The sequence below is a fragment of the Salvia miltiorrhiza genome, chromosome 1 (genome assembly GCF_028751815.1).
Source record: "Salvia miltiorrhiza cultivar Shanhuang (shh) chromosome 1, IMPLAD_Smil_shh, whole genome shotgun sequence".
NCBI lineage: Eukaryota > Viridiplantae > Streptophyta > Magnoliopsida > Lamiales > Lamiaceae > Salvia > Salvia miltiorrhiza.
In genome coordinates, this window is record NC_080387.1 from 6539245 (window position 1) to 6565656 (window position 26412).

Here is a 26412-nt window from a genome sequence, read left to right on the forward strand (position 1 = left end):
GCCAAGTGATTGAAGTTCAGGCCATAAAAGTATAATAACCTTAAGTGATTGAAGGTCAAACTTGAAGTTTCGTTGCAATATTAGCAGATTAATGATAGTAAATAAATTCCCTTGGTGAATCCCCTTGGTGCAATATTAGCAGATTAATGATAGAAAATGTAATATGATTAGCATGCTGCATATATATTTTATTGCGTAAGATCTTATTTCAATTTATATCTATTATATTATATGTTTTTTGATAGACATTTTTTTTATTATTATAACAATCTATAGATTTATAAAGTCTATGAATTAAAACAATCATAGAATTGATGGAATCCACATATTAGAAAAAGTCTGTCAAAATCTTTTAAAATCTTAATTAAATACACCCCCTTTCATAAAAATAAAATAAAATTAAAACATATCGATTAACTATTCTTGTGCGGCCCTAATTTCAGTTCACATAACAAAAATACAGAATAGAAGAAGAACAACACTATCTCCTAATTTCAGTTCACAGCTGCCAAGCCACGGTAGCCCTCATCGCGCCTCCAGTCGCTAACAGCCTTCGTTGCGCCCCCACCCGACACCAGCAGCTTCACCTCGCTGCTCCTCCTTCCCACCGCAACGCGCATCCGGTCGTTTCGCCGCTAGTCAGCATCCCTCCGGCCACTACGTCCGTTTGATACTCTACAGCAGCAGGTATGTTTCTTTTTAATTAATTTTCTATAATAGTGTAACACCCCGTACTTTTCCTTATTAGTAATAGTGCCAAGACACTATTGAGAGTACTGAGATATTGAGATGTTAGATTTTTTGATTATATTAGATGAGACAGAGTTTCTTTATAGATAGAGATATGAGTTGTTAGAACCAATGACGAAGTTAGAAAGTGAATAGCTTTGAGAAAATGAGTTGAGATAGAGATGTTGCTTGAATTGAGAAGAGATTATATTTTATTCCGATGACGGATACCTAGTTATCCGCGAGAGCGATGATCTAGATTTGTTCGCAGGAACATTTGGTTAGAAATAGAGTTAAGAAAGTGTGGGAATCCCTATAGAGAAGAGTCGTTTTAAGAGATGATTTGTTTAACTTTGAATGTCGTTTGTTTTTTACATGATGTTATGTGAGACTATTTGTTTGACTGATTATGTGGCTTTTGTTACGTGTGCATTTATGATTGAGTGACTATGATTTTTTTCCTTGAGAATGATAGCACGTGAGTTTTATTTTGAGTTTTCAAAACAAACGAGATTTATTTGCATCGAGAAATCGAAAAGTGCCGATTTATAAAGTTTTTCCAACAATATGTTTTTAATTTATTTTTCCTAAGATGATGTCATTATAAATTGATTGAGTGAGTGCACTAATGATTAGTGCTATTATTATTTTTTTAATTATGGTCACATGTGTAATTATGCTATAGTATGTCCTTAATTAGTAGTAACATTTCATGGTTTAAAGTTACTACACAATCACCACTCTCACATTAATATTTTATTTCATAAAACATGTGCCTAATTGCCAAGTGGGCAAGTGGATAATGGTGTAGAGATTTTGGGAGACAAAGCATTAATTGCTTAATATTCTTAAGATCGAAGTGTATCTTAGCACATCAAAGAAAATCCTCTCACTTCCCTCATACCTCACCTTTCGCCCCTCTCTCTCTCCCCCTCACCTCTCTCTTTCCTCCATTGATCACCATTGGAGAAACCTTCCAAGCTTTCCTAAAATCACATCTATGCAATAATCCTTCACTACATCAAGCCCTAAACACTTTCTATACTTGATTCAAAGAGATTAGTAGAGTTTTGAGCTTGAAGTTTAGAGAGAAGAAATTCTACTTTTCTTAAAGTTATTGAGTAAGTGTTGAATATCTCTAGATCTAATCATATTTGAGTTAGATATGTGTGTATATGCATGATTGAAGCATGAAAACACCCCCCTACTTTTTTCCCTAATTTTCGAAAAAAGGGAGTTTTCCCCCTTCAAAAATCTTTCTTATTCTTTTCTTAAATTATGATGAGAAATATATTTACTAAGGTGTTTTGAGATGATTTCTATGTGTGTTGAAAAGTTTTGACATGAGATATGAATTTTCATTTAGTTTAGTTTACCTAAAATTGGGAGATCTTGAGTTTAAGGTTTGATTGATAAATTGATGATGAGTATGAGATTATGAGATGTCTAAGATGATGATTGATGGAGTAGATTGTGGATGTGATGTTAATTGATGACTTTGATGTGAGTTAGTTGATGAAAAATTAGGTATATGTGTATCTATGCCTAAATTGTTAATTGATGGTTTATATGTGTGATTAAGTGGCTTAAATTGATAGATCTAAGGTTGGATTAATGTTTCATATGCATTTGTGGAGTTTCAAAAAGTCTAGTTTATCAAAAATCGGGACTTTCATGTCTTTTGTGTTTTGGTTTAAGATAAATGTTTTTGAGGCAGCTCTGGCCTCCGAGCTGACTTTTCTGCTCTGCTCTGTCGAGTCATTCTGCTCTGCTCTGCCGAGCTATTCTGCTCTGCTCTGTCGAGTCATTCTGCTCTGCTCTGCCGAGCTATTCTGCTCTACTCTGTCGAGTCATTCTGCTCTGCTCTGCTCTGCCGAGCTATTCTGCTCTGGCATCCGAGCTGATTCTGCTCTGTCTGTTGAACTCACACTACTCTGGCTACCGAGTAATCTCTGCTCTGGCCACCGAGCTGAGTCTAATGAGTCAAATGTTTATGTATTGATGTTGTTGAGCGTTATAAGAGTTTAATATGAGTTTTGAAGAGTTTTCATTAAAGAAGTATGGAGTTTGAGCATGTTTGCTTGTATGTTGAGTGGGAGTTATTTTGAGACGCCACTGACCTACTGTTTTCGATGGGTTATTGTTACCCAAACACTATAAACATTTTATGATAAGTATATATGAGAGTCATGAGCATACTGGTAAAATTTCAAGTCATTTGGACCTTTTTTACTATTTTTCTAAAATGTAAAATCCCAACTGCCACCTTCTGCCGAAATTTTCGAAGGGCAGCCCTGAGAGTCACCTTTTTCAGTAGCTTCCCCTAATGTTTTTATTTCCAAATTTTTATGGTAAATACTTTAGTTTGTTAGCCAACTACCCACCAAATTTCAAGCCTTTTTGACAATGTTTACTTTTTTTAAAAAATCTAAACGTGCGATTGCTCAAAACTGTCGAATATGGTAGACCGTAGGAAAACGGCCATATCTCTTAAACCACTTGGAGTTTTTCATCCTACTTTTTTTTAAAATGAAACTATACTCAAAGAGGTTTCCAATGATATGAGTTTCGACCCCAGTAGAGTTCTGGAGTGAATCTGGTGAAGTCTTTAATTTGTGAAAATGCAGAATGATGTTTATTTGTGACATGTCTATGTGTAAGCTTGTATGCTTATTGTGCTTATGCATGTCTATGTGCTTGATTGCTATTAGTCTAGTCCTTTTTGAATGTTAAGTCGAGAGTAGGATTTGTGATATAAGTATATGCTTAGGAGATTAAAATGAGAGAAGTGTATAGAAGATGAGTGACGGGATAACTTTGAGATATGAGTGGAGTCTTTAATACGCGAGTTACTAACTGAGGGTTATTTTATCGCATGAACCTTTGATTCGGATGATGATACCTGAAGACACGAGCGGAGTGAAGAAGTAAGTTGTCTCCTTTCTATCCAGAGCTTGAGCAAAGACCTTCAGGTGGGCAATATTTTGAGTATATATATATATATCATACGAGCTTTCTAAACTGTTTTGATGATATTATGAGTTGACAAATGATTTGAGTTAAATGATGTTTTAAACTATTGACTTGCCGAGTTTCGATAATGATGAGCTTGTATGACTACCCTCTACTATTGAGATGAGACGAATTCGGATCCTGCGAAAAGCGGGATTGTGTACACAGAGGTGACCGCGAGCCGTCTTTCAGGTCGGCCAGTCACAGTGCTTGAGAAGGAGGCCTACTTTCTCAGTACCTTTGATGAGATGATGATGAGTTGTAGATGTGGTACATACTTGCTGAGTTTTTGACAGTTGTCGTTCGTTCGTTCATTTGTTTAATTATGATGTTATGATTCTTAACTGCATATACAGGCTCTTTTACACTTAACTCATGTGTGTTGCTGACAAATGGGCAAGTTCAATCTATAGCTCTAAGAGCAGCTTTCTTGTTTTTCCGGCATTTGCCCACTGAGTATTCTGTACTCACGCCCTGCATGTATTTCTAAATGTGCAGGATAAGCGAGGAGTGAGATTGGTCTGGTGCTGATGGGGAAACGTTTCAATCGATGTGTTTACTTACCGTATTCCATTCTTGTTGATAGAGTCTTGATGTGGAGTCAATTTGATTTTGAATCAAGCAATTTACTCTCGGTTATGTGTCTTCATACATATAATCGGTTCGCCTTTTACTGCGATACTCTACATATTATGACTTCTTATGAATATTTAACTATACCCGCTTTGTTTTTATTCTTGAAATTCCTGATATTGTTGGAGTTATGATGACGTTGACGTTTATACCCTTATATGACTTTATGATGATTTCCTTAGCATGTTTTCATGTGAGCTTCCGCTTGATGTTCAATCTATTCTTCTTGTCTTTTCTTATTCTTTTATTTAGTCGCATCGATACTCGGTCCACGCTATCACTAGCGTCGGGGATCGGGCTGCAACAAATAATCTGAATTTGTTCCTTTTCTCTGCATATTTTGTATATTAAATTAAACACAACCCATCTTTATTTTTAGTTTATATTTATTTATTGGTGGATGAAGCAAGCTATTAATATTTACTAACTTTGTTCGACCTTGAGCAGCTCTGTTAAATTATTTTCTAAAGGTTTTATTTTCAAAAGATGTGTTGGTCTAGCAGATGAGTGTTCGGCTAATACTTGTTTACTTCGAGCAGATTCAAAACTAAAGTAGTGTTGGAAGTACATGTTGCCAAAGTGCCTGTTGCAAACAAATCTTCAACTTTGAACTGCAAATATAGAAAGAAAAAAATAAACATTATTACATGTTGTAATGTGATAGACGATGCATCAACTAATAAACATGTACAGAGAATCAGGAATAACAAAAATGAAGAATTTGTTCTGATTCACGTTCTATATATAGAGATGAATCTCCAATATTAATATTTGAGTTTTAAATTTTGTGAAACCTTTTGAATTCCAAACAAAATCAAAGCCTTTTTGAATACCCCCAAAAAAATCATTTAACTTAATGCAAATTCTTATGTCAGTGTGAAGCTTTTGAAACAAAACGTCAAAATTTAATGGATGAACTTTTCGGATGCCTGAAAGGAAGATAAAAAGTGAAATATTGCATGGATGAGATGTTTTTTGGCGGGAAAGTTTTGGAAGACAACTTTCCTTTATTATACTCCCTCCATTTCATTAGGCTTGAACCATTTCTTTTGGACACGATTATTAGAAAAAGTTAAATTGGTGTAGTATAAATGTGTAAAGGTGTGAGGCCATATTGTTTGTAGTGTAAAATTATTACCAAAAATAAAAACACGACAATATCAATGGGACAACCCTAAAAGAAAAATATGACAAGATTAATGGGAGGGAGGGTGTAATAGATAGATATCATGCCATCAAAATTCAAGATTGAACAATCGTGCCAAAAATGTGTTATAAAAAAATAGAGTATAAAAGATAAATTTATAGGAACCACTTATTACGAAGATTAAAGACCTTTATTTATAGAGTTACAATTTAGGAGCGTTTACTTTGAAGGATTATGTTTGATAGATAAAAATAGTAAATTTATAGGAGCATTTTCCTTTATTTATAGAGTTACAATTTATAGGAGCATTTTTATTGATTTCGGACGTTTTTATCCTTAATAAGGCGGACCGAGTAGGATCAGGCACACGGGTCGCGTGCCGGGTCGGGTTAGGCACTTATGGCACTTATGGCACTATTAGTGCCATAAGTGCCAAGATTTTACTTGGTTTTATTTTAGATTTCCGTTGGCACTTATGACACTATTAGTGCCATAAGTGCCAACGGAAATCCATAATGCTGAAATGGAAGTTTATTATAAAAAGAAGAAATAAAAACCCTTGAATGCACAAGACGCAAGCAAGGAACAGAGACTCTAAAAGAGTTCGAAAAACAAAAACAACAACGCGCAGAAAGTCTAAACGTTACTGCAAAAACCAACAATCAAAAAGTAAAATCCATATTGGAATGATAATCATCCTTGTTGTGATCATTTACCATGTCTATTACATCCGACCAACGGGCGTTCGCAAAATTGTTCATAGTAAGCATCGCGTTGCTGCTACTATGATCAACAACGAAGTTATTCGGCTGAAATCCAATACCCTCCGCATTTCTTAGGCGGTTTTTAATGCTATCAGGCGGAACTGTATGCACAAGCTCCTTTCCTTTTCCCGAGCCTTTTGGACGGCCACGTCCGCGCTTCGGCTCCGAGAGCAATAACATCCCTTGATTAACCTGCTCCTCTAACCGATTTATACGACTAGCAATATCCTCCGGAGTATGATTGGACTGCTTATCTCCAACAACCTCCTTTTGAATCGGACAATGAACCTGCTCACTCACAAAACCATCTGTCCCAACCTCCGACTGCTGCTCCGCCACTGCATCCTTAAGCGCCAAAGTTTCATTCCGCAAGCTATTGCCCTCCTCTGCAGCAGCTGCCACATTCTTCGCAAGATTCACGACTCCATTCGGCGTCTCCATCTCTATTTCCTCATCCACATCCTCATCGTTGCCATCCAGTTGATGCTCCGGAGTTACCGGGACAAGCACAACTTCCAACGAATCAGGCCCTGACAAAATACGGTCATCCCTCTCGTTCACATCCTCATGGGACGTCACAACCTGCTCCATAACATTCGACTGTAAAGCAGCAAACCTATTCTCAATAAGAGTTGCAGCGCATGATGAGACCTTCTGCTGCACCGCATGCTGTTCCTCGACAACCTCGTGTCGTATCAAGTTATTTCCATGTGGTGGTGAATCCTGTACCTGTTCAGATTGTAGCCCTATCGGAATCGATTTACCCCAAGAAATTCCTGGCTCAGAAACCTCCTGCCATTGTTTCGCCATTGCTTGTTGCTTTCCAGCCGGCTTCATAGTAGTCTCCACTTGCGGATTAGCTTTACGACACTTATCGGGAGAATGCCCCGTGATCTTACACTTGGAACAATAATACGGTAAGTACTCGTAAGTAAACTCAATATGAAAAGAATAGTCACCCCCATCAAATAGAAGCGTAGTAGGGAGAGATTTGGACATATCTAACTCCACAAGAACACGCGCGAACTGTCCGAAATCTCGAGTAATCGAAGCACCATCAATCTTCAGCGGATGGCCCACGAAACGTGCAATTCCAGCCAGCACCTCCGCATGCCAATATTCGATAGGCAAATAATGTATACGAATCCAAACGTTTGCCAACGACGAGAGTTCTTTAAACGGATCAAAGTTCTTCGCCCACTCGCGAAGGCGGAGATTTCCATTAAAAACTTCCCAAATCAACTTGGCTTTAGCTCGTTCTTTATCCTCTGCGTTCTGGAAGACTATGGTATAGTATCCTTTACCCAAAGGAATGAGTTGCCAAGGCGAACTGATATTCCACATGTTCTGAAGCTCCGTTTTAATCATCAACGCAGGCTTGGGCTTCTCCCCTTTGTTTAACAACAACCTTCCCGTCAAAGCATGATTAAGGTCAGAAATTTGCTTCAAATGAAGCTCTGTAGGCATCTTGAAACAGTAGTGATCACCTTCTTTTGTAGGGCGTAGAGCATGATAATGATGTGCAGCAACATCCGGACGACGCGGCGTCCGATTCGCAGTAATATCGACATATGATTTGACAAGAGCCGTCTCAGCCGTCTTCTGTTGGGAGCGGTTATTTGCTGGAACAATATAAGAATTATTCCCTGGAAGATTGGCATTAGGAGCCATGTTTCGACTGCGCTGATCGGCAGACGAGCCATCTACACGAAACTGGTGTGACGCAGGCTGAACAGATGCCGCCAACCCCACAGGCGGGCTAGGGTTCCGGTGCAGCTGAGATGCCTCTGGCAGAACAGAGCTTGACACAGTAGCAATTCCCCCCGATGGGCTAGGATTTTTCTTGTGTGGCAGGGAAGAATTATGAATAAAATTGTTGGAGACAACCGGTAGGTTAAGCCCACCCGTTGACATGATTGCAGAAGCAGCGGCGGCGGCAAGAGATTTCCGAGCGAGCAGCGTCAAACAGCTGGTGGCTGCGTGTTGATTCCTCCAGCGGCGGAGGCGAGCAGGGGCACGGCTGGCGGCGTAGGCGAGCAGCGGTATAGTTTCTCGCTGAAACGGCGTTCCGCCCAGATGAACTCCAGATGTTACGATAGAAAGCAGAAGACTGCCGTCGTGCAGTTACGGAGGCAGCGGTTGAAGGAGCCGAAGAAGGCGGAGGAGGCGGACGGCGGTCCTCCTAAACTCAGATCGGTGTACAGACCGGACCTTCCAATCGGAAATCCAGAGGAAAATTCCGGTTGATCGGCGGAGGAGGCGATTTCCGGCGCCCAGATGTGCTGTGAATTGAAAGATCTGTCGCCCAGATCTGGTGTGAAAAGGAAGAAGGAGGAGCGGCAGCCAACGGAAATCCATAATAAAATCAAGTAAAATGGTCCTTTTGGCACTTATGGTACTAATAGTGTCATAAGTGCCAATGAAAATCCAAAATAAAATCAAGTAAAATCTTGGCACTTATTGTAATAACCCGCTCTTTTAATTGTATTAAAACCAATAATGCGATAATTATTTATTGCAACATTCAGTAATAAAACCCAGTGGTTATCTAGGATTTGATATCAGGCTTATCCGCTTATATTTTTTTTTATTATATTTATATTATTGGAAGCAGAGTTATTATTTTATTTACGTCCGTTAGCTTCGCGTGAGAAACCGCGATAACAGTTATTGAGATAGTCAATAATTTTTATGCCAGATTCATAACTGACTTAGCAAAGTCATGTTATTTAATAGAAATATTATTTCTATTATTATTATTTATAACTACTATCATTATTCTGCTTGAATCGTGGATTATTCCGACTTTTGAGGAAAATTAAATCTTCGGATTTAATTTAGATATTAGATGAGCAAGACGAATTAAATCTATGGATTTAATTTAGAATTATTTTACAGTCTATAGATACTAACAAACGAGTAATTAGATATCGAGCAGTGCATAAACACGCGATATTAGTAAAAACCCGGAACTAGTATTTCATTGAACAAGTGATACATTAATACAGATTTGGAATTACCAAGACAAAGGGGTTTTATTTATTTGCACCACAACCTACCTAGCTATTACAATCCTAACATCTACCTAAGCATGAGAATGTTGAGTACAAAGAAAGGATAAGTGAATATGTGTGCAAAAATCTGCAGCACCCTTCACTCTCCCCTATGCCAGCTGCCCCACCCCTCCAATCCCCTTCTCCCTACACCCTACTACCATCCATTAGCACACTCAAGTGCACCAACCCTTTGCCTTCCAGCCAACATCAAACCACAGCCAACAAAACACTGCATTCTCCTCATTCTACACTTAGAAATTTTCAGAATAACAGATCTTTCTTCATTCGGTCTGCCAACTTCTAGTCATTCCAGTCCAGAAACTTTAAGGTAAACATTGGCTTTAATTTCTCATCTTCTTCCATTTGCAACCTGCATTTATTGAAATGAACGGATATGATTTATTTCAGAATCCTTCCATCTCATCCAGCCATAGCAGCCAACCAACACTTATACCTCAAGGTATTTTATGCTATCTCAGTTCACTATCTTCATATATACATTTCACACCCCAACAAAGCATGCTTCATGTATTAGAAGTTCATAAATACAGGATGGAGTATATTACAGACGGACATAGCAAACCACATATGCGTACATGATTATAGCATTCCACAGAAATAGTTTGACTCATACATTGATATAGATTGCCACTGTACTTAGAACCGAAAGCCATAAAGAACAAGCATTTAACCCTTACATAGTCAGGGACATAAAGGCCACAATCAGGGGCGGATCCAGGATTCAATGTTAGGGGGGGCTGAATCTATTGGACTACAGTGTTTGAAAATATTTACACGGGGGTTCGGGGGCGGGAGCCCCCGAAGCAAATTTTTTTGAGCATTCCGTATACTTCATTTCATACATTTTTTCAACAATCACTTAATATAATAAGATAATTGTTCGCAATTCACTTAATTCAACATCAAGTAGATTGAAAGCATATAAAAACGTACTTTTATTCATTTTTCTTAAAAAAAAATTGTTTCATCTTCTAAACAAATAAACTAATTTTCATTGTTAGTAATTAGTAATTTTACTTTTACCTTTAGAATTGACTCAAATTTAACATTAAAAATTAACTAAGAAAGAAAAAATGATAAAAATAATACTATAAATGTAACAACTCAATGTGTTGAGCAATTAATATGGATAGTTGGATACTATAAATAATGTATTACTATATTTTTTCTTGTATTTTTTTATTTATATACACATATATATAGATATAAAACAAAATAATAAATATATATATCTATAATTAAAAAAAAAAACTCAAAAATTGGGAGGGGGCTGAAGCCCCCCCTAGCCCCCCTGGATCCGCCACTGGCCACAATCCTTGATAACCATATGGAAGAAAAGGAGAATAAAACTTAGCTTTTGGAAGAAGAGAGGCCTACTGCCCTGTTTGTTTGGGCCGAAGGACGTCGAGTGGGCGGCAACTCGCGGGGACAGCAGCGTCGGCGGCGTCGAGCTGTGAAAGGCAGACGACTCTCGATCACAGCGATGGCCCCTCGCCGATTTTGGAGTAGCAGCAGCCACTCGGTGCACGGCGGCAGTGGAGTTTCAGGCGGAGCGACGCCGGCTTGAGGTGACAATGTCGCCGGAGCTTCAGGTGCAGCGGCGCGGCGAATCCCGCCGGCCTTCCAAATTGCAGTGGCGTCGATCTCCAAGGTGAGAAATAAGGGCTCGCCCCCTTTGGCCTTGAGCTGGATTCGAGAATTTGAGAGCGAAGGATGGCAGAGATGGAGGTAAGGGAGGAGGAACGATCGCCGTTCACCAGAATTTCAGGGGCGGCGGCGGCGATTTCCGATTTGGGAGAGCTAGGGCTCGATTTTGGAAGGGGGAGAATTAAGGCTCAATTTTAGGTGGCCTTCCCTAAATCTGAGAGACAGCAGCAGAAGCTCGGGCGGCACGGCCTCGCCGGAGCCGTTCGCGGCGGAACCGGCTGGAGGCGGAGCGAGAGAGAGAGAGAAAGGGAGAGAGAGAGGCATTCTGATATTTGAGATAGAGGAGTTTCGAGAGGAGAGAGTGAGATGGACGAGAGGCGCCGCCCCTCGGCCAGGTGCGGCCGCGCCGGAGTCACGGCGGCGGACGCCTCGTCTGAAGGCGAGTCGAGAGTGAGAAGGAGAAGGAGGCGTGCGGCTGGTTTGAGAGGGTGAGAGCACTGAGAGGGACGAGTTCGAGGGGGGAGGGATTTGGGCCTTCCCCTATATTTTTATTCTTTTATTAATTGGACCATTAATTAGTTTGGGCCATCTTATTTTATTCTTCCTTGGGCTCCTTTATTATTTTACTTGGGCCTAGAATTAATTATTTCAGTTGGGCTGCTAATATCTTATTTGGACCCTGATTTATTTAATTATTTGAGCCCAATAATTTCATCTCAGTTGGGCCTTGTAATAATTATTCAGCCCAAATTTTATTATTTTACTTGGGCTCCAGATTTATATATATATATGAATGGTAATTATTTATTTTAATTCAACCTCACTCTTAATTAATTATTAGGCTGTATTATGTTGAGCCTTTTAATTATTTGACTTTTATTACTATTACTTCAATTCATATTTGTTTAGCCGAGTTAATTAGACGCAGCTGCCCAATTACGATTAAATTCTTACGGATTACTAAGCGAATGAGCCGACTTAGCTATTTTCTTTTAATCGATTAAATAGAGCGAGATCTTTTAATACCCTGTAAGTTAGAACACCCTAGACGAACGGGTTAGTCATAGTTATTTATCCAATCGTACGAGACGAGCTTCAGTTAGTTATCTTGCTTAAATCAATCCGATAGTTGGGATTAATAATGGAATTATCAAGAATAATAAATCATGCATAGTTACTCATGCACTCTCATTATTTGAGAATTTTTGCTCGAACAAATATCTTATTTAAATTCTCGCAATAAAGGTCAAGCGCGAGAATAATACCTAGACGAGAGCTACTGCATCACAACTAGAGCTATAATCAGGTGGGCTTATTTTTTTTCAAATGTATGCTTGAGTTATTAAGCTCTAAATGTTTCATGAATTGAAAATTGTTTATCCAATAAATATTTTTGTGCGCTCTGTTATCTTTAAGGCTCGCAATTCATGGATCGATCGAGGTTCTCTTATGACCTAACACGTTGTTTGAGAATTGTGTACACTTGTTAGTTGTTTCGGTGGGTTGATCTCCATCGGGCACTAATTCATGTCAGAGGCGTTATAAGGGTGCTTGGCTGGATGTGTTCCGGAGCATGTATCATGTAAGGCCTGCCTGTCAATTCAACTTGTCTGAGTTACGTCCTCAGGGCAAGTGTCATGGGAATGAGGGATCCGTCGGTGGCTAAAAGGTCCGGGATCACAACGAGTAACAAAACAGAGTGTGACAACAGCGCGCTAATAAAATGAAATATTTTAACATGCTTAGAAGTTCCTTTACTTTAAAACCTTCTAAGTTATGTCATGAATAATTGGATAAACTGCTCTTACGAACTGTGAAATGTTTTAAAAGTTGCAGCCCACTAAGTACATTAGTACTTAGCCCAAATATTTTCAAATGTTTTTCAGGTTGATGGCTGGTGTTGACGGGGAGAGCTGAGGCTAGGGTTCAACTTCGTGTTTTGACTTCCGCTGTTGTGCTAGCCTTTATCTGTCTTTCGTTCTCTTGACTTAAGACCCTTATGTTATGACTCTAAACGATATCTTTTGTTGAGCTTAGAGTTTTGACTCTCAAGTACTTTGATTAAGGAATGTTGGTTATCTGAAGCATGTAACTAAACTTATGTGATCCTGAGTTTGAATATTGTCATTTGATTGGCAACTCTTAAGGCCTTTCAATTTACCTCCTTTCATTTTATCTCTTTGGAATATGAATACCCAATTTAATGGGTAGATTGTCAAGTTTATTCTGGTTGATTAAGACTTTCCATTATTTTTCCTATTTCCTTTTGCCTTGGGAAGTCGGGTCGTTACACTTATGGCACTATTATGGCACTAATAGTGCCAAGAGAAATCCAAAATAAAACCAAATAAAATCTTGGCACTTATGACACTAATAGTGCCATAAGTGCCAACGTAAATCCAAAATAAAACAAAGTAAAATGGTCCTCTTGGCACTTATGACATTATTAGTGCCATAAGTGTCAAACGTGCAGAACAAATACAGAAACAATAGCAATAGAATCAATAAATCATGGTGTGAAGAAGATGAAGCACATGAAACAAAAAAACAAATAAAAAACCTTAAATAGATCATCTAAACCCTAAATGGATAATCTAAACCCTAAATGGAATATCTAAACCCTACGGGAAGTGTTTAAAAAATGGTCCATTTGGCACTTATGACACTATTAGTGCCATAAGTACCATACGCGCAACACAAATACAGAAACAACAGCAATAGAATGAAGAAATCACGATGTGAAAAAGATGAAGCACATGAAACAAACAAACAAAATCTCGCACCAAAACTTGCTGGATCACTACAAATTCGTCGAAAGCAGCGAGAGAGAGAGAGATGGGAGGGAAGAACGACTGCGGAATTGAAATCACGACCGATTTCTACCGATTTCTGCAATTCATCGACGCGAAGGAGAGAGAGAGAGAGAGAGAGAGAGAGAGAGGAGGGAAGCACGCCGCCGGAATTGGAATCACGACCTTTCTACCGATTTCTTCTCTTCATTGACGCACAGAAAAGAGAGAGAGAGAGAGAGCGCGCGAGAGAGAGGAGGAGGAAAGCACGCTGCCGGAGAGGAGGGACTGGATCCGACGGGAAGGCTGGGCTAGATCCGCTGGGTTAAAAGGGTAGATTAGGTATGACGCATAAAAGATGGCCAAATATTGTGATTTTTCATTTTGTGGCCAAAATTTAAGTTTCTATCTCCAATAGGGTCATCCAGCCCTATTGTTTCTTTATCAATCATGCAAAGTAAACATAATTCCATAAACTTGAAGATTGGTCATACAATATACTCCCTTCGTCCACCAATCAACTACCCATTTGATGGTCGGCACAGAAACTAAGAAAGTTGAAAAAGGTGGTGTAAAAGTGGTGTAAAAGACTAAAAGAGTAGTGTTAATATACTTTGATTACTTTTACTTTCATTAGCTATTTGACATTATTTTAATGTCTTGACTTATTAAAGTGTTCTTTTTTTTTATAAGCTATTTCTTTCTTTCTTTTTTTACTCTTTAATTAAATAAACTGAAAATTCAGAAAATAAATAAACTAGAAATAAATAAATAAATAAATAAATAAACTGAAAATTTGAAAATAAATAAAGAAATAAATTAAAAATTGGAAAATAATTTTTTTAGAAAATAAATAAACTTAAAGTTTGAAAATAAATAAATAAACTGAAAATTCAGAAAATAAATAAATTGGAAATAAATAAATAAATAAACTGAAAATTCGAAAATAAATAAATAAATAAACTGAAAATTCAGAAAATAAATAATCTGGAATTATATAAATAAATAAACTGAAAATTCGAAAATAAATAAATAAATTAAAATCTGGAAAATTATTTTTTTAGAAAATAAATAAACTAGAATTAAATAAATAAATAATCTGAAAAAATTGAAAATAAATAAATGAATAAATTAAAATCTGGAAAATTATTTTTTATAGAAAATAAATAAACTTAAAGTTCGAAATTAAATAAATAAATAAACTGAAAATTCAGAAAATTGGAAAATAAATAAATAAATTGAAAATTTAGAAAATAAATAAACTGGAAATAAATAAATAAATAAACCTAAAATTCAAAAATAAATAAACTAGAAATAAATAAATAAATAAACTGAAAATTCGAAAATAAATAAAAAATAAATAAACTGGAAATAAATAAATGAATAAATAAACTGGAATTAAAATTTTCAAAAGATAAATAAATAAATAAACTGAAAATTGAAAAATAAATAAATAAACTGAAAAATTCGAAAATAAATAAACTGAAAAATCAGAAAATAAATAAACTGGAAATAAATAAATGAATAAATAAACTGGAATTAAAATTTTTAGAAAATAAATAAATAAATAAACTGAAAACTGAAAAATAAATAAACTGGAAATAAATAAATAAATTGAAAATTTGAAAATAAATAAACTGAAAAATCAAAAAATAAATAAACTGGAAATAAATAAATGAATAAATAAACTGGAATTAAAATTTTCAGAAAATAAATAAATAAATAAACTAAAAATTGAAAATAAATAAACTGAAAATAAATAAACTGAAAATTCAGAAAATGAATAAACTGGAATTAAAAATTTCAGAAAATAAATAAATAAATAAACTGAAAACTGGAAAATAAATAAACTGAAAATTCAAAAATAAATAAATAAATAAATAAATTGAAAATTCTGAAAATAAATAAATTGGAAATAAAATTTTCAGAAAATAAATAAACTGAAAATTTAAAATATCATACTCTAGTTAATTAACATCAAAATTGGATTAAGTAGACAAGTAATGGTAGAGTGTGGTGGAAACAATTGATAAAGTGTAGTAATTTAAAAAGTAAGGGAGAATATATATGTCCAAAAAGCAGAGTATATAGTTAATTGGTTGACAAAATTTTAGAGGCAAATAGATAGTCGATTGGTGGACGGAAGGAGTAAAAAAGAACACACTGTGATAAAAAGAATTACCTTAGGGCGTGTTTGATATTGGCTAATACACTATATTAGCTAATTTAGTACAGATCAGTCTAGTGTTTGGTATTATTCAGTAATAATGCGGATGACCTGATTTAATCCCATGACCCAGTATTACTAATCCAGATTTCTTAGGATTAATAATACCACCTCCCTTTTAGGATTAACTTAAACCAGGATATTCTGTATTTAGCCATGATATCAAACACCAATTTAATACTCCCTCCGTCCGCAATATCGTTTCCACATTTGCCATTTTGGTCCGTCCGCGATATCGTTTCCACTTCCATTTATAGAAGTAGGGTCCACAATCTTCCACTCACAACAATTGTGGGACCCAAACTCCACTCACTACATTTCCACTACTATCCACCACTTTTCTTAAAACCCGTGCCGTCCACAATGTGAAAATGATATTGCGGACGGAGGGAGTATTAATAATCTGTCATTATCTATGTTAAATATCCTGATTACAAATTATCCTACATAATCCTTTAGTGAAAACTAAACCATCCCTTATAAAAAGCATCAACTAGCCCTAATATTTTGTGATCCCTTAAACCTTGTCAACAGCAGTCTTGCTAACTGTAAATTGTATACTAGAAAATCAGCAAGTGTCGAGAAAGAGAGATGGAAAGTGTCGAAGAGAACGATATCGTTTGCTTGGATGAATCTTTCTTCATCAACGACAAGTATTCTTCTTTTCTCTTTCATAAATGTGCTAGATTTCACATCCTTGTTAGTAAACTTTTATTCTTCTTTTTTCTAAAGATTTAAATTTTGGTGGTGTTTGCAGCTACCAACTCACGAGGTTTACATTTGGGTCGCAAGTTCTTGAACTCTATTGCCTCCAGTCCGCTTCAAGTGAGATTTAATAAAATGGATATGCTAAATTTCTACGTTCTTTTTTATAATTATTTTTTATTTTTTAAAATTTAACATGTGCAGTTGTTTGGTATTGTAGTTTTTATTGCATCTTCTTACAACACTTTGGGAATGGGTGGTTTTAGATGTTGCCCAATATTTTCTGTTTCCTCTCGTTGATGGTGCTGGCAGTGCTGCTTAATTGTGCTTGAATTTTGAATTGAAAGTTAGAGCTGCAAGAATTTTTACAAGAAAGTTGTATACACCTCTTGAAAAAAATCAGATTCTTGAAATGATTCTTATTTGCAAAGCCTGTTTAAGTGGTTAGAGGTAATAATCTGTTAATCTGTGATGTTGTAGCTTGTAGGATACTAGGATGTATAAGGTTGTTCTTAAATTATAGCCCAAACTTTTACCTTGTGGTGATGTTGTAGCTTGTAGGATACTAGGATGTATAAGGTTGTTCTTAAATTATAGCCCAAACTTTGACCTCGTGGTGACTTTTTAGTCCGAACTTAAAAATATTACAAAATTTATGGCCTGCGCTTCAAGAAATAGGCATAAAAAACAATGATATGCCTAGCCACTATTTTAAATGCTGAAAAACGAAAACTCTCTTAAGTTGCCCAGAAATTGTGACTCGGGCTATTAAGTGAACAACAGAGATAAGTATGAGTTATATTTGCAATATATTTTAAGTTCGGGCTAAAACGTCACCATGAGGTCAAAGTTCGGACTATAATTTAAGAATAAACCAGATAGGTAAAATAGGCAGCATCTACTTTGAACAACCTAAATATGCTGTCAAATGTATACAATTGTGGTGAGGTGGAGGTTGGATCGTCCGTTAACTCGACTAAGACTTTTTTCGATGTGGGAGTGGTCATGGTGCTTATGGTGGAGACTGTTGCTACATTTCCAATGGTAGCTCTTAGTAAATATGTGTGTGCCGTGCTGTTTGTTGCTTAAAATGCTTGATGTTTTCGAAAATCCTAACACAATAAAACATTATGAAACTTGTCAATGTCCGACTGGTTGGCCTGGGCATCACACCATCACTTCCTTGCCATTTCGGGTAGTTGTCAGTAGTCTGGATTCAGGAGTTATCTGATTCTGACCGATAGAAACAGTTGACTTCTCTTTAGTCTTTGTCTGCATTGTGTTTTTGCAAACAATTGATGTAGAAGAGGGGTGGAAAGTTAAGGATATTTTGCATAATGCATGCATGATGTTAAATTAAATCAGGAAAATGGATGGAAAAATATTTGACTGCATTGATATCTCGTTGCCTTATACATCGGATAATGTAATATTGTAATGCATAGAGGTCTGACCATCCTGTGTGGCAGCTGATTTTGATTTGACAGGGCAGATGGTATGGCCGGGAGCAGAGCTCTTGAATGATTATCTCTCGAAGAACTCTGACATTCTGCAAGGGTGTTCGGTTATTGAGCTTGGCTCTGGTGTCGGTTAGTATCAGTTGCTTGAATCTCAACAAACCGATATATAACATTCTGTTTGTGCTGACTGCTGCCAGTGGCAAAGTATGTCACGCACACCATATTCATTATATGTCATGTGCTCGATTATGTACGATGCTGTGACCTTGCATAGAAAATTCTAGTGCAGCTCCAAGTGTAGCTATGTGACTACTTTTCAACGTAGAAAGATTAAGAACATTGGTGATATCACTTACTCTTCTCATAGAGGTTACCTTATTAACTGTACTATAAAATTAGTGGAACCTTAGATATGCAACTACTTTTCAACGTAGAAAGAAAAAGAACATTGGTGATAACTCTTCTTCGAAAGAGGAAATCGTGATAGAAGAACTTTTCTCATAGAGGATACCTTATTAACTATACTGCCTTACTATAAAATTAATGGAACCTTAGCTATGTGACTACATTTCAACATAGAAAGAAAAAGAACATCGGTGATAACTCTTCTTCGAACGAGGAATCGTGCTAAAAGACCCATTTTCATGAGGATGCCTTATTAACTTCTATAAAATCAAAAGAACCTTACTTTATTGATGTTTTAGAGAATGAATCAATCGGAATGAATTGGTACATAAACTGCTGAACCGACCTTATTTTGCTGTCACCCGAGAATGAAATATTTACTGAGCTCGATAGTGCAGGCGTTACCGGGATACTCTGTAGCAGATTTTGTAGGGAAGTAGTTATGACTGACCATAATGATGAGGTTCTTAAGGCAAGGTTATGTGATATTCTTAGTGCTTGAACCTTTTGAAGTTGATATCTTATTGTTGACACACTTACTTCTGTTGACACATTCAGATCCTAACAAGGAATATAGTGTTAGACGACTCTTCAAAGAATACAATTTGTTCTGCCGAGAAGCTAGAATGGGGAAATTCTGAGCAACTCAACGATATATTGCAGAGGCATCCGGATGGATTTGATCTTGTTCTTGGAGCTGATATTTATATCCTATTCTATGTTTGTTTTTTTTCCTTTTTTTTTTTTATAATCATATTCTATTTTATGTTATTTATCTATTACCATTTTACCAATTACTTGTCATGTTTATAAATTATGTATGGTTTTTTACCCAGTAGTTAACATGCCATGTAGTCAATTACTTAGCCTCATCGTCGTAGATGAACCATTTATATATATGTTTTCTCATACGTAAGCAACGTCTAGTCTTATCTAGAAGGTTTATTCTTAAATTATAGCCCGAATTTTGATCCCATGTTGACTTTTTAACTCGAACTTAAGAATATTACAAGTATAAGAGAGTTTTCATTGGTTTTTTCATTATTAAGAAAAGCAATTCAGGTTGTTTGTAGATATATCATTGGTTTGGATGGAGTTGGCCTAAAGTGATATCTTATCGTTACTTTACCTAGTCCTCGACTTCTTGGTGGCTATTGGCCTTAACAGTTTTGCAAGCTTTCAGCAAGCCAATGTTCCTCTGCTCTTTCGTACTGTGAAACAGCTCCTCCATGTCGGCCTCAAGAAGAAGTGCCGATTCATACTGGCCTACGTGTCCCGAGCAAAAGTGTAAGTATTTGTCTGGATTTAGGGTTATTCTGAGCAACAGTATCAAGAATCATGTTTTGAGCTTGGCTTTCCTGTGTATTATGCAGAATGGATGATATGGTCGTCGGAGAAGCCTCTCGACATGGATTGCGTATAACTGAAGTTGCTGGAACTCGTGCTGAGATAAGAAATCTTGGTGGAGTTATATATGAAATGACTTGTGCATGATTTCTGTTGAGCTTGATACAGTATAGTTAGATAGTTTTTGCCCGTAAAAGTCATTTTGAAAATGCAAATGGAACCAAACTTTATGTTTATCTGTAATTTAAATGTCCACTATAGAAATGTTAATTGTGCCAATCCACTCGCAGCTCAATTTGTTTTGGGTCAAAGACATGAGGCCTTTTTATTTGGATTATAAATTTTTAGCCAATATTTTCTTTGTTAAATATGGATGGGAGAGCGAAGTGATGAAATGAAGCGGATTGTTATAAGCAACTCAATTTATGATTTATTTCTTGTATGGTAATTATATTGGAACAAAAGGATCAGTTGGTCAAAAATGCAACAAAAATGCAGGCAGCAAAAGTAGAAAAAACTGATGTTTAACAATTAAACTCCTTCCAAAATTGAGATGTTCAACGCATTTTTGCTCTTGCGAAAAGCACTCCTGCCAACAAACCTATAAGAGAGAGGGAGAGAAGGTTTATTTCTAAAATAGGACAGCATATTTCCACAACTTATCAGGGTTGTGAGGAACTTACCAAAGAGAATGCTAGCAGAATTTTCCAAGCTCGTAGGCACTTTGAATAGGAGAATTCCGGTGATAGAGAGCGGTATCTTGTTCAGAGACCCGACGAGGCTGCACAAACCACGGATAATAAGCAACGACTCAAATCAAACGAGCCAAAACTACTGTGTTCCTGGTTTAGACAGATAAAAATGATACTCCTTCCGTCCGCGAAACATCTTCCTAAGGAGATTGGACATAAATTTTAAGAAAAAATAGCTGTTTATTTGGTGATTAGAGAATGGGTCCCACAAATTAGAAAAAAATGATGATAAAAAAAAGTGATTATAATGACTAATAGCTAATTAAAATAAAAAATGGTAGGTCCATAAGTGGCAAAGTGCCTAAATATATGAGAATTATAGGGGTAACAGTTAGTGAGGTTATTTCCAAAAATGGACCAATAAGATGTTTTAAGGATGGAGGGAGTATAAGCTAATCTAGTGCATGCAATCCTTCAAACACTCGATCTTACGCAGTTTAAATCAAATCTATCAACGACCATCTACTCATCTGTAACAACATTATCAACCAATGACCAACTTCTTAATGGTAAATAGCCGTTGGAAAATACGATTTTAAAATACTCTGTGTTGCAGCTGCAAGAAAACACAGAGATAGGAAGTGAAAAGTTAACCTGTAAGTAGTAGCTCCTGTTTGATGGAGAAACCACATGGAGGTGAAGCTGATCCCGAGACCCAAGAATCCGCTAAACGTCATCATAAGCCAGAACGAGGGCGACCTCAGCAACGGCCTGCCATAAGATCACCATTATCCTTGTGATTTTATCAATCCAAGCCTAATACATACTCGGAAATAATTATTATGACAAAATGATGAACGATCAATCTCTTACGTTTGTAAAAGATAATCAACCTCGTTGAAAACGATAACAAGGAAGATCCCTAGAGGCAGCGAAAGGCTATTATTTAGCATGACCATTGAGAATTCGTTCAAGTCTCCGGATTTGGTGACTTGCTTGGCCGTATCCATGAGCCTACGTAATGTCAACTGCACAAATGAATATAAATTATCACCTCTATGGAAGAATTGAAATCTTATATCAAAACATTATGTATGGATGGTATAAACGGCCCAAACAAGAACTCTTGAACAGCAAACGACAGGCCATAAAAAGATTTGTCTTAAACAAGATCACATAGATCACTTACGGAATAAGATGCTGTCAAGAAACAGTTTATGAACTGCCACGTGTATCCGGTGACGTGAAATGAGAGATCAGTGAATCCTCCTGATATTGCTGAAATGATCTGCATAACAGGAGCGAACAACATCACGTCAAGTTTAACTGCACATAGTAAACGGCGTGACATCTAAGGACATCTTCACTAGGTTATCACTGAAAACCTAGTAAATGTAAAAAGGAAAACATATATGTACGCAGGGGCAAGTTCAAATAAAAATCTTCTTATTATGAGAACTCTAACTGCATTGAACCTATAAGTGATTCGCAATATTCGCGGAGCGTGGAGTTTAATGCAGTTACTTATAGGCTCAGTGCAGTTACTCTACAGATGCACAGTTATCACAATAAGAAAATTTTATTTGAACCACTTCCTATGTATGCATGCATGTTTGTATGTGCGTTTAGACAGACACGTGGCTTCAGAAACTCGATTGTAGTAAACGAGCAGCAGCAAGAGCTACAAACGACTACAGGAAAAGAACTCATAATGTAGCAGAATCACTTTGAGAGATTAGAAGCTCACTAAATGGAATTTTTTTAATCTCATCAATGGGATTGAAATTACTTGACTAAAAACATACCATTAAGAAAAGGGCTGCCCAAACTCTGTTATCATGGTGCTTGTTAAATAGATACATTTCACCAACAGCAGTTATCACATTTGTTACATTCTTCAAAACCGTAACCATTGCAACGTTTATGTATTTTAGACTGCAATCGAACATGGAAATCAAGTCAATCGAGTGAGAAAGTTTAACACAACAAAGCAATCAAACTACAAGAGCAACAAAACATTCTCGAATAAGTCTTATTGTGCATAGGATGTTTAAGGACGAAGGGAGACAGTCACTGTCAGGGGAAGAAAATCCAAAGCCTAGTCATGTGCCCCCAAATAACAATTTTCGACTTTTAAGCAGAACAAAGAAAAGCTTTTCTTCCTAAACTTACAATGAAGGACATATGTATAAGTCTAATATAACTACTTCTGATATTAAGTTGATGAAATTAATGTAAATCTAAGACAAATGAGATAAAAAAGAATAGTACCTAAACATACTTGTAACCAGCATCCCAACAAATATAACATTGACAGGTAACCAGACCTTGATCAATCTCCATGTGAGAGGCTCTGTTGTAATTACGCCAAGAAAACTCAAACCGGAAACAACAACTACTGCTACAAAATTCTGCAAGTACAAATGAATATAAATTATCAGCGAACGTGGGAATGGTTTGAATCAACTGCACCAATCAAAGTCTGGTGGGCTGAAAAATTATTACAGGAGAACTTATATGGGAAGATAACCTGGTACAGCATCAAAGATATTCCGGCATTAAAGTCATAACTGGAGAGGACATACTTGTTAACCAGTATCATCCCGCACGAAGAGAGACAGTATGCGAGGCCAGATAGCAACGCCTGGTTGTGTAATGCTGGCCTTCTTCTACTTTGCAGTCCTTTCTCTCTATCTTTTCCGAACCTCCCATCTTCCACGTCAATCTCCTCGTTAGCCTTCACCCCTAAAGTAGATCTGGTGACAAGGAGCATAGAATTCAACAAGTATGATCATGGAAGTCGTTCATTCACAGGCGTTCTGCATTCTATGAGCAACTTCGATTGAAAGTATTTTTACAAAATTCAAGATGCAATGAAAAATAAGTGCCATTTCCACATAACTATATCTGATACAACAAAAGAGGAATGTTAAAGAGAAATTTGGGGCCAACTAGGATTTCATTAAACCTTCTTTATGTTTACCAGTTCCGATTCCTCTTATATAGGTTGAGTTTAAAGAAGGTAGGGTAATGTATGCAAGAACTTGTTTTGATCATTTAAGAAAATATCATCAAAATCATTATCCAAACACAAATATCATTGCACTAGGCAGCCAAAAGCCTAGCATCTCAACCTACTACCTACAGTCACCTATGTTCAACAACAAAGTCTGAAATGTTACTTCGAAATAAGATCTTCACAATGTGGTTTTAGGGCAAGTCAAGCAAGGGGATGCATGTATGTCCGGTCAGAGACTTCAAATGAAAAGCTTCCCTGAAATGAAGGAAACCGAAATGCATACCTGCTGGCTATTGCTCTACTAATCGGACTTGAGACCTGATCTACAGAGCCATTTAGGTGATGATTTGTGATGCCTCTTTCTTCGCGTGGGGATTCCATACAAGTGCCTACTGTTATACTTCTCAGGCGAATCTATTGACGCACCTTAGGTAATGCTTGATATGAAATCAGCTGCAGATGTTTGTAGGTATTATAACACTTGGGGATTTCTTAAAGACAAATGCAGAGTGCAAGAGCTGTATAACCACTCAACCACTCAACTAGTTCCCCAATTCATACATAAAAGATCTTTCACATGGAGACATAAAAGAAGAAAGCAAAGTATTTTTCAGTATGATCATGCGATAAAGAATGCCACCTTTAGATGGAAAATCTTTTGTATTGAATAGGGTTAATCATAGTTTGTATCCTCGATTTAGTGTTTTCCAAAAAAAGTCTTCAACTTACATTTTTACTTCAAAAACCCTCAACTTTGCAAAAAGTTTGATCTCGCTACTGGATTCTGTAAGCCGGATACATAAATCAAACTTGTTTCAAAATTGAAGGTTTTTGAAAACGTTCAATTTTGGAAAATGGATACAAACTATGATTAACCTTAATGAATACCCTTAACCAAACATCTCAACATTCTCAATAGGACAATTAACATTACCATTTTTGGATTGCATACAGATTGGCATAGGCTACTTTAGTGGATTACTGGAACACTATTTCTAGTCAGACAAAGGGAAGAGAAGCCTCAAATAGTTCCAATATATACATAACTAAATATCCCAACATAGGAAACTGATCCAACTTAGCATGACTTCAAATTATTAGAAAACTCATTTTTAAAGTCACTGATCCAAAATCACATACCCTCTAAATACACAGCTCCAATCAGCAAGATTTGAGGCCAAAACAAAAAGGATCAAACTAAAAATAATATAAAGATCACTCTTTTCATTCAAACGTATAAAGTGTTGGATTCTCCACCATGCTCAATCTACACAAAAAAAAAAAAAAAAAAACAGAGAACAAGATTTACATTATACACAAATCAAATAGAACAATCCCATCTCACCTTACACGACGGAAGACAGAGCAAGAGAGAGAGAGAGAGTTACATAGGATTCATTTACTACTTAAACACAGAGGAGTAAGTGTGAATCAGCATTCGAATCTTCCCGGGGGAACTACTTTATGTGAATTTGAAGTTGAGTGCAGTCAAACTTTATTTAAAAATGAGAACTTCATTCTCCTACACAGAGTGCGTGTGTTAAATAACTTTCCTTGTTTTAGGGGAGGTGGTGGTGGGATGGAGGGAAATCAGATTCCCCAAGTGTTTATTTTCTTGAGTTTCATTAAAAAAATAAAGATATTATTATTATTATTATTATTATTATTATTATTATTTTGAGTTAGGATAACTAGAAATTATTAAATTCACTGTTTTCGTCAATCGAGATAAGTGAATAATCATAAATATTAAAATCGATAAATGAATAATTCTACTCATAGCCACAGTTTTACTCACTATAACCCCTCAATCAAAATAATAATAATAAATAATTACAAATTTATTACTTTACCCTTAGGGCGTGTTTGGTTTTGGGTTTTACAGCATATTAGTTAAGTTAATACAGAGTTGTAAAGAGTTTGGTATTCTATAGCACTTATGCGGACGGCTACGCAGGATAATTAATACCCCCCTCAGATTACGCAGGATAATTAATACAGCCCTACAATTGTGTCCATTTTTAAGCTTATCTAATCTAGAAATATAGATACCAAACGAAAATCATGATTAATTAACCATAATAGCAAACAACCAACCAATATTAGTAACACATATTTATCCACGCTAATAATCTAGTTTACTAACTATACTGACTAATCCCTTGCCCAAAACCAAACACGCCCTTAATTCATAATTCCAAATTAAATATATTAAATATTAGCCTATAACCCCCCAAATAGCCCAAGTACGAAAAATACATTGCTCTACAATTTTGAAACCAGACCTCAACTTGCCTCGGCTTCAAGCTTAATATTTCTGCCAAAGTTTCCTTCTCTCTTTGTATTTCATAAAATACATACAATATTATTCTTGTCTCTCTAACAACTAAAAAATTGAAGATTTATGATTGCATACAAGGTTTAAGGTGTGATTTTCTTTTAAGCTTTCTTCAAGAAGACGAGACTGCATTCTTCTCCGGCGGGCTCTCGCCATCTTCTTCTTCTTCTTCCATGCATTCTTCTTCTGTTCCTGATGAGGGCACTTGGTTTATGTCCAGCTATTTCATTGTGCTTTCCCCAACAAATTAAATATGCCTTTAGTTACTTCATTGCCCTTGCCGTGAAAAAAATGCTTGGCAAATCTTTTTCTTGAGCTTCTTTCCGACATGCTTGAGGAATTTGGAGATCTGATTATAATCAGTAGTCTCGAGTCCATAGCGGCGAGAGTTAGAGGCCACGTTGGCGGAGGGAGTGGGCCT

General features: G+C 36.5%; 2 protein-coding genes across 7 annotated transcripts; one reads left to right on the forward strand and one right to left on the reverse strand.

The window, feature by feature from the left end:
• Window positions 1-411: 411 nt before the first annotated feature.
• On the forward strand, window positions 412-20221 carry LOC131016383 (protein-lysine N-methyltransferase EFM3). 2 transcript variants are annotated; one of them, XM_057945088.1, is made up of 8 exons: window positions 412-687; window positions 16590-16678; window positions 16783-16850; window positions 18200-18319; window positions 18994-19067; window positions 19154-19301; window positions 19771-19882; window positions 19969-20221. In XM_057945088.1, the coding sequence occupies exons 2-8, from the start codon at window positions 16617-16619 to the stop codon at window positions 20087-20089; spliced, it is 705 nt and encodes a 234-aa protein (XP_057801071.1). In that variant the 5' UTR covers window positions 412-687; window positions 16590-16616; the 3' UTR covers window positions 20090-20221. The 2 variants fall into 2 exon arrangements, with proteins under 2 accessions (XP_057801071.1, XP_057801061.1); XM_057945078.1 differs by lacking the exon at window positions 412-687 and having other exon boundaries at window positions 16502-16678.
• Window positions 20222-20349: 128 nt separating this feature from the next.
• LOC131016326 (GDP-mannose transporter GONST1-like) lies at window positions 20350-25253 on the reverse strand. 5 transcript variants are annotated; one of them, XM_057945036.1, is made up of 11 exons: window positions 24999-25190; window positions 24794-24920; window positions 23937-24106; window positions 23165-23390; window positions 22906-23045; window positions 22440-22569; window positions 21824-21922; window positions 21508-21662; window positions 21289-21405; window positions 20626-20723; window positions 20350-20543 (listed from the first exon to the last, which is right to left on the reverse strand). In XM_057945036.1, the coding sequence occupies exons 3-11, from the start codon at window positions 24032-24034 to the stop codon at window positions 20500-20502; spliced, it is 1107 nt and encodes a 368-aa protein (XP_057801019.1). In that variant the 5' UTR covers window positions 24035-24106; window positions 24794-24920; window positions 24999-25190; the 3' UTR covers window positions 20350-20499. The 5 variants fall into 5 exon arrangements, with proteins under 5 accessions (XP_057801019.1, XP_057801015.1, XP_057801007.1 ...); XM_057945032.1 differs by lacking the exon at window positions 24794-24920 and having other exon boundaries at window positions 24999-25253; XM_057945024.1 differs by lacking the exons at window positions 24794-24920; window positions 24999-25190 and adding an exon at window positions 24588-24766.
• Window positions 25254-26412: the final 1159 nt, after the last annotated feature.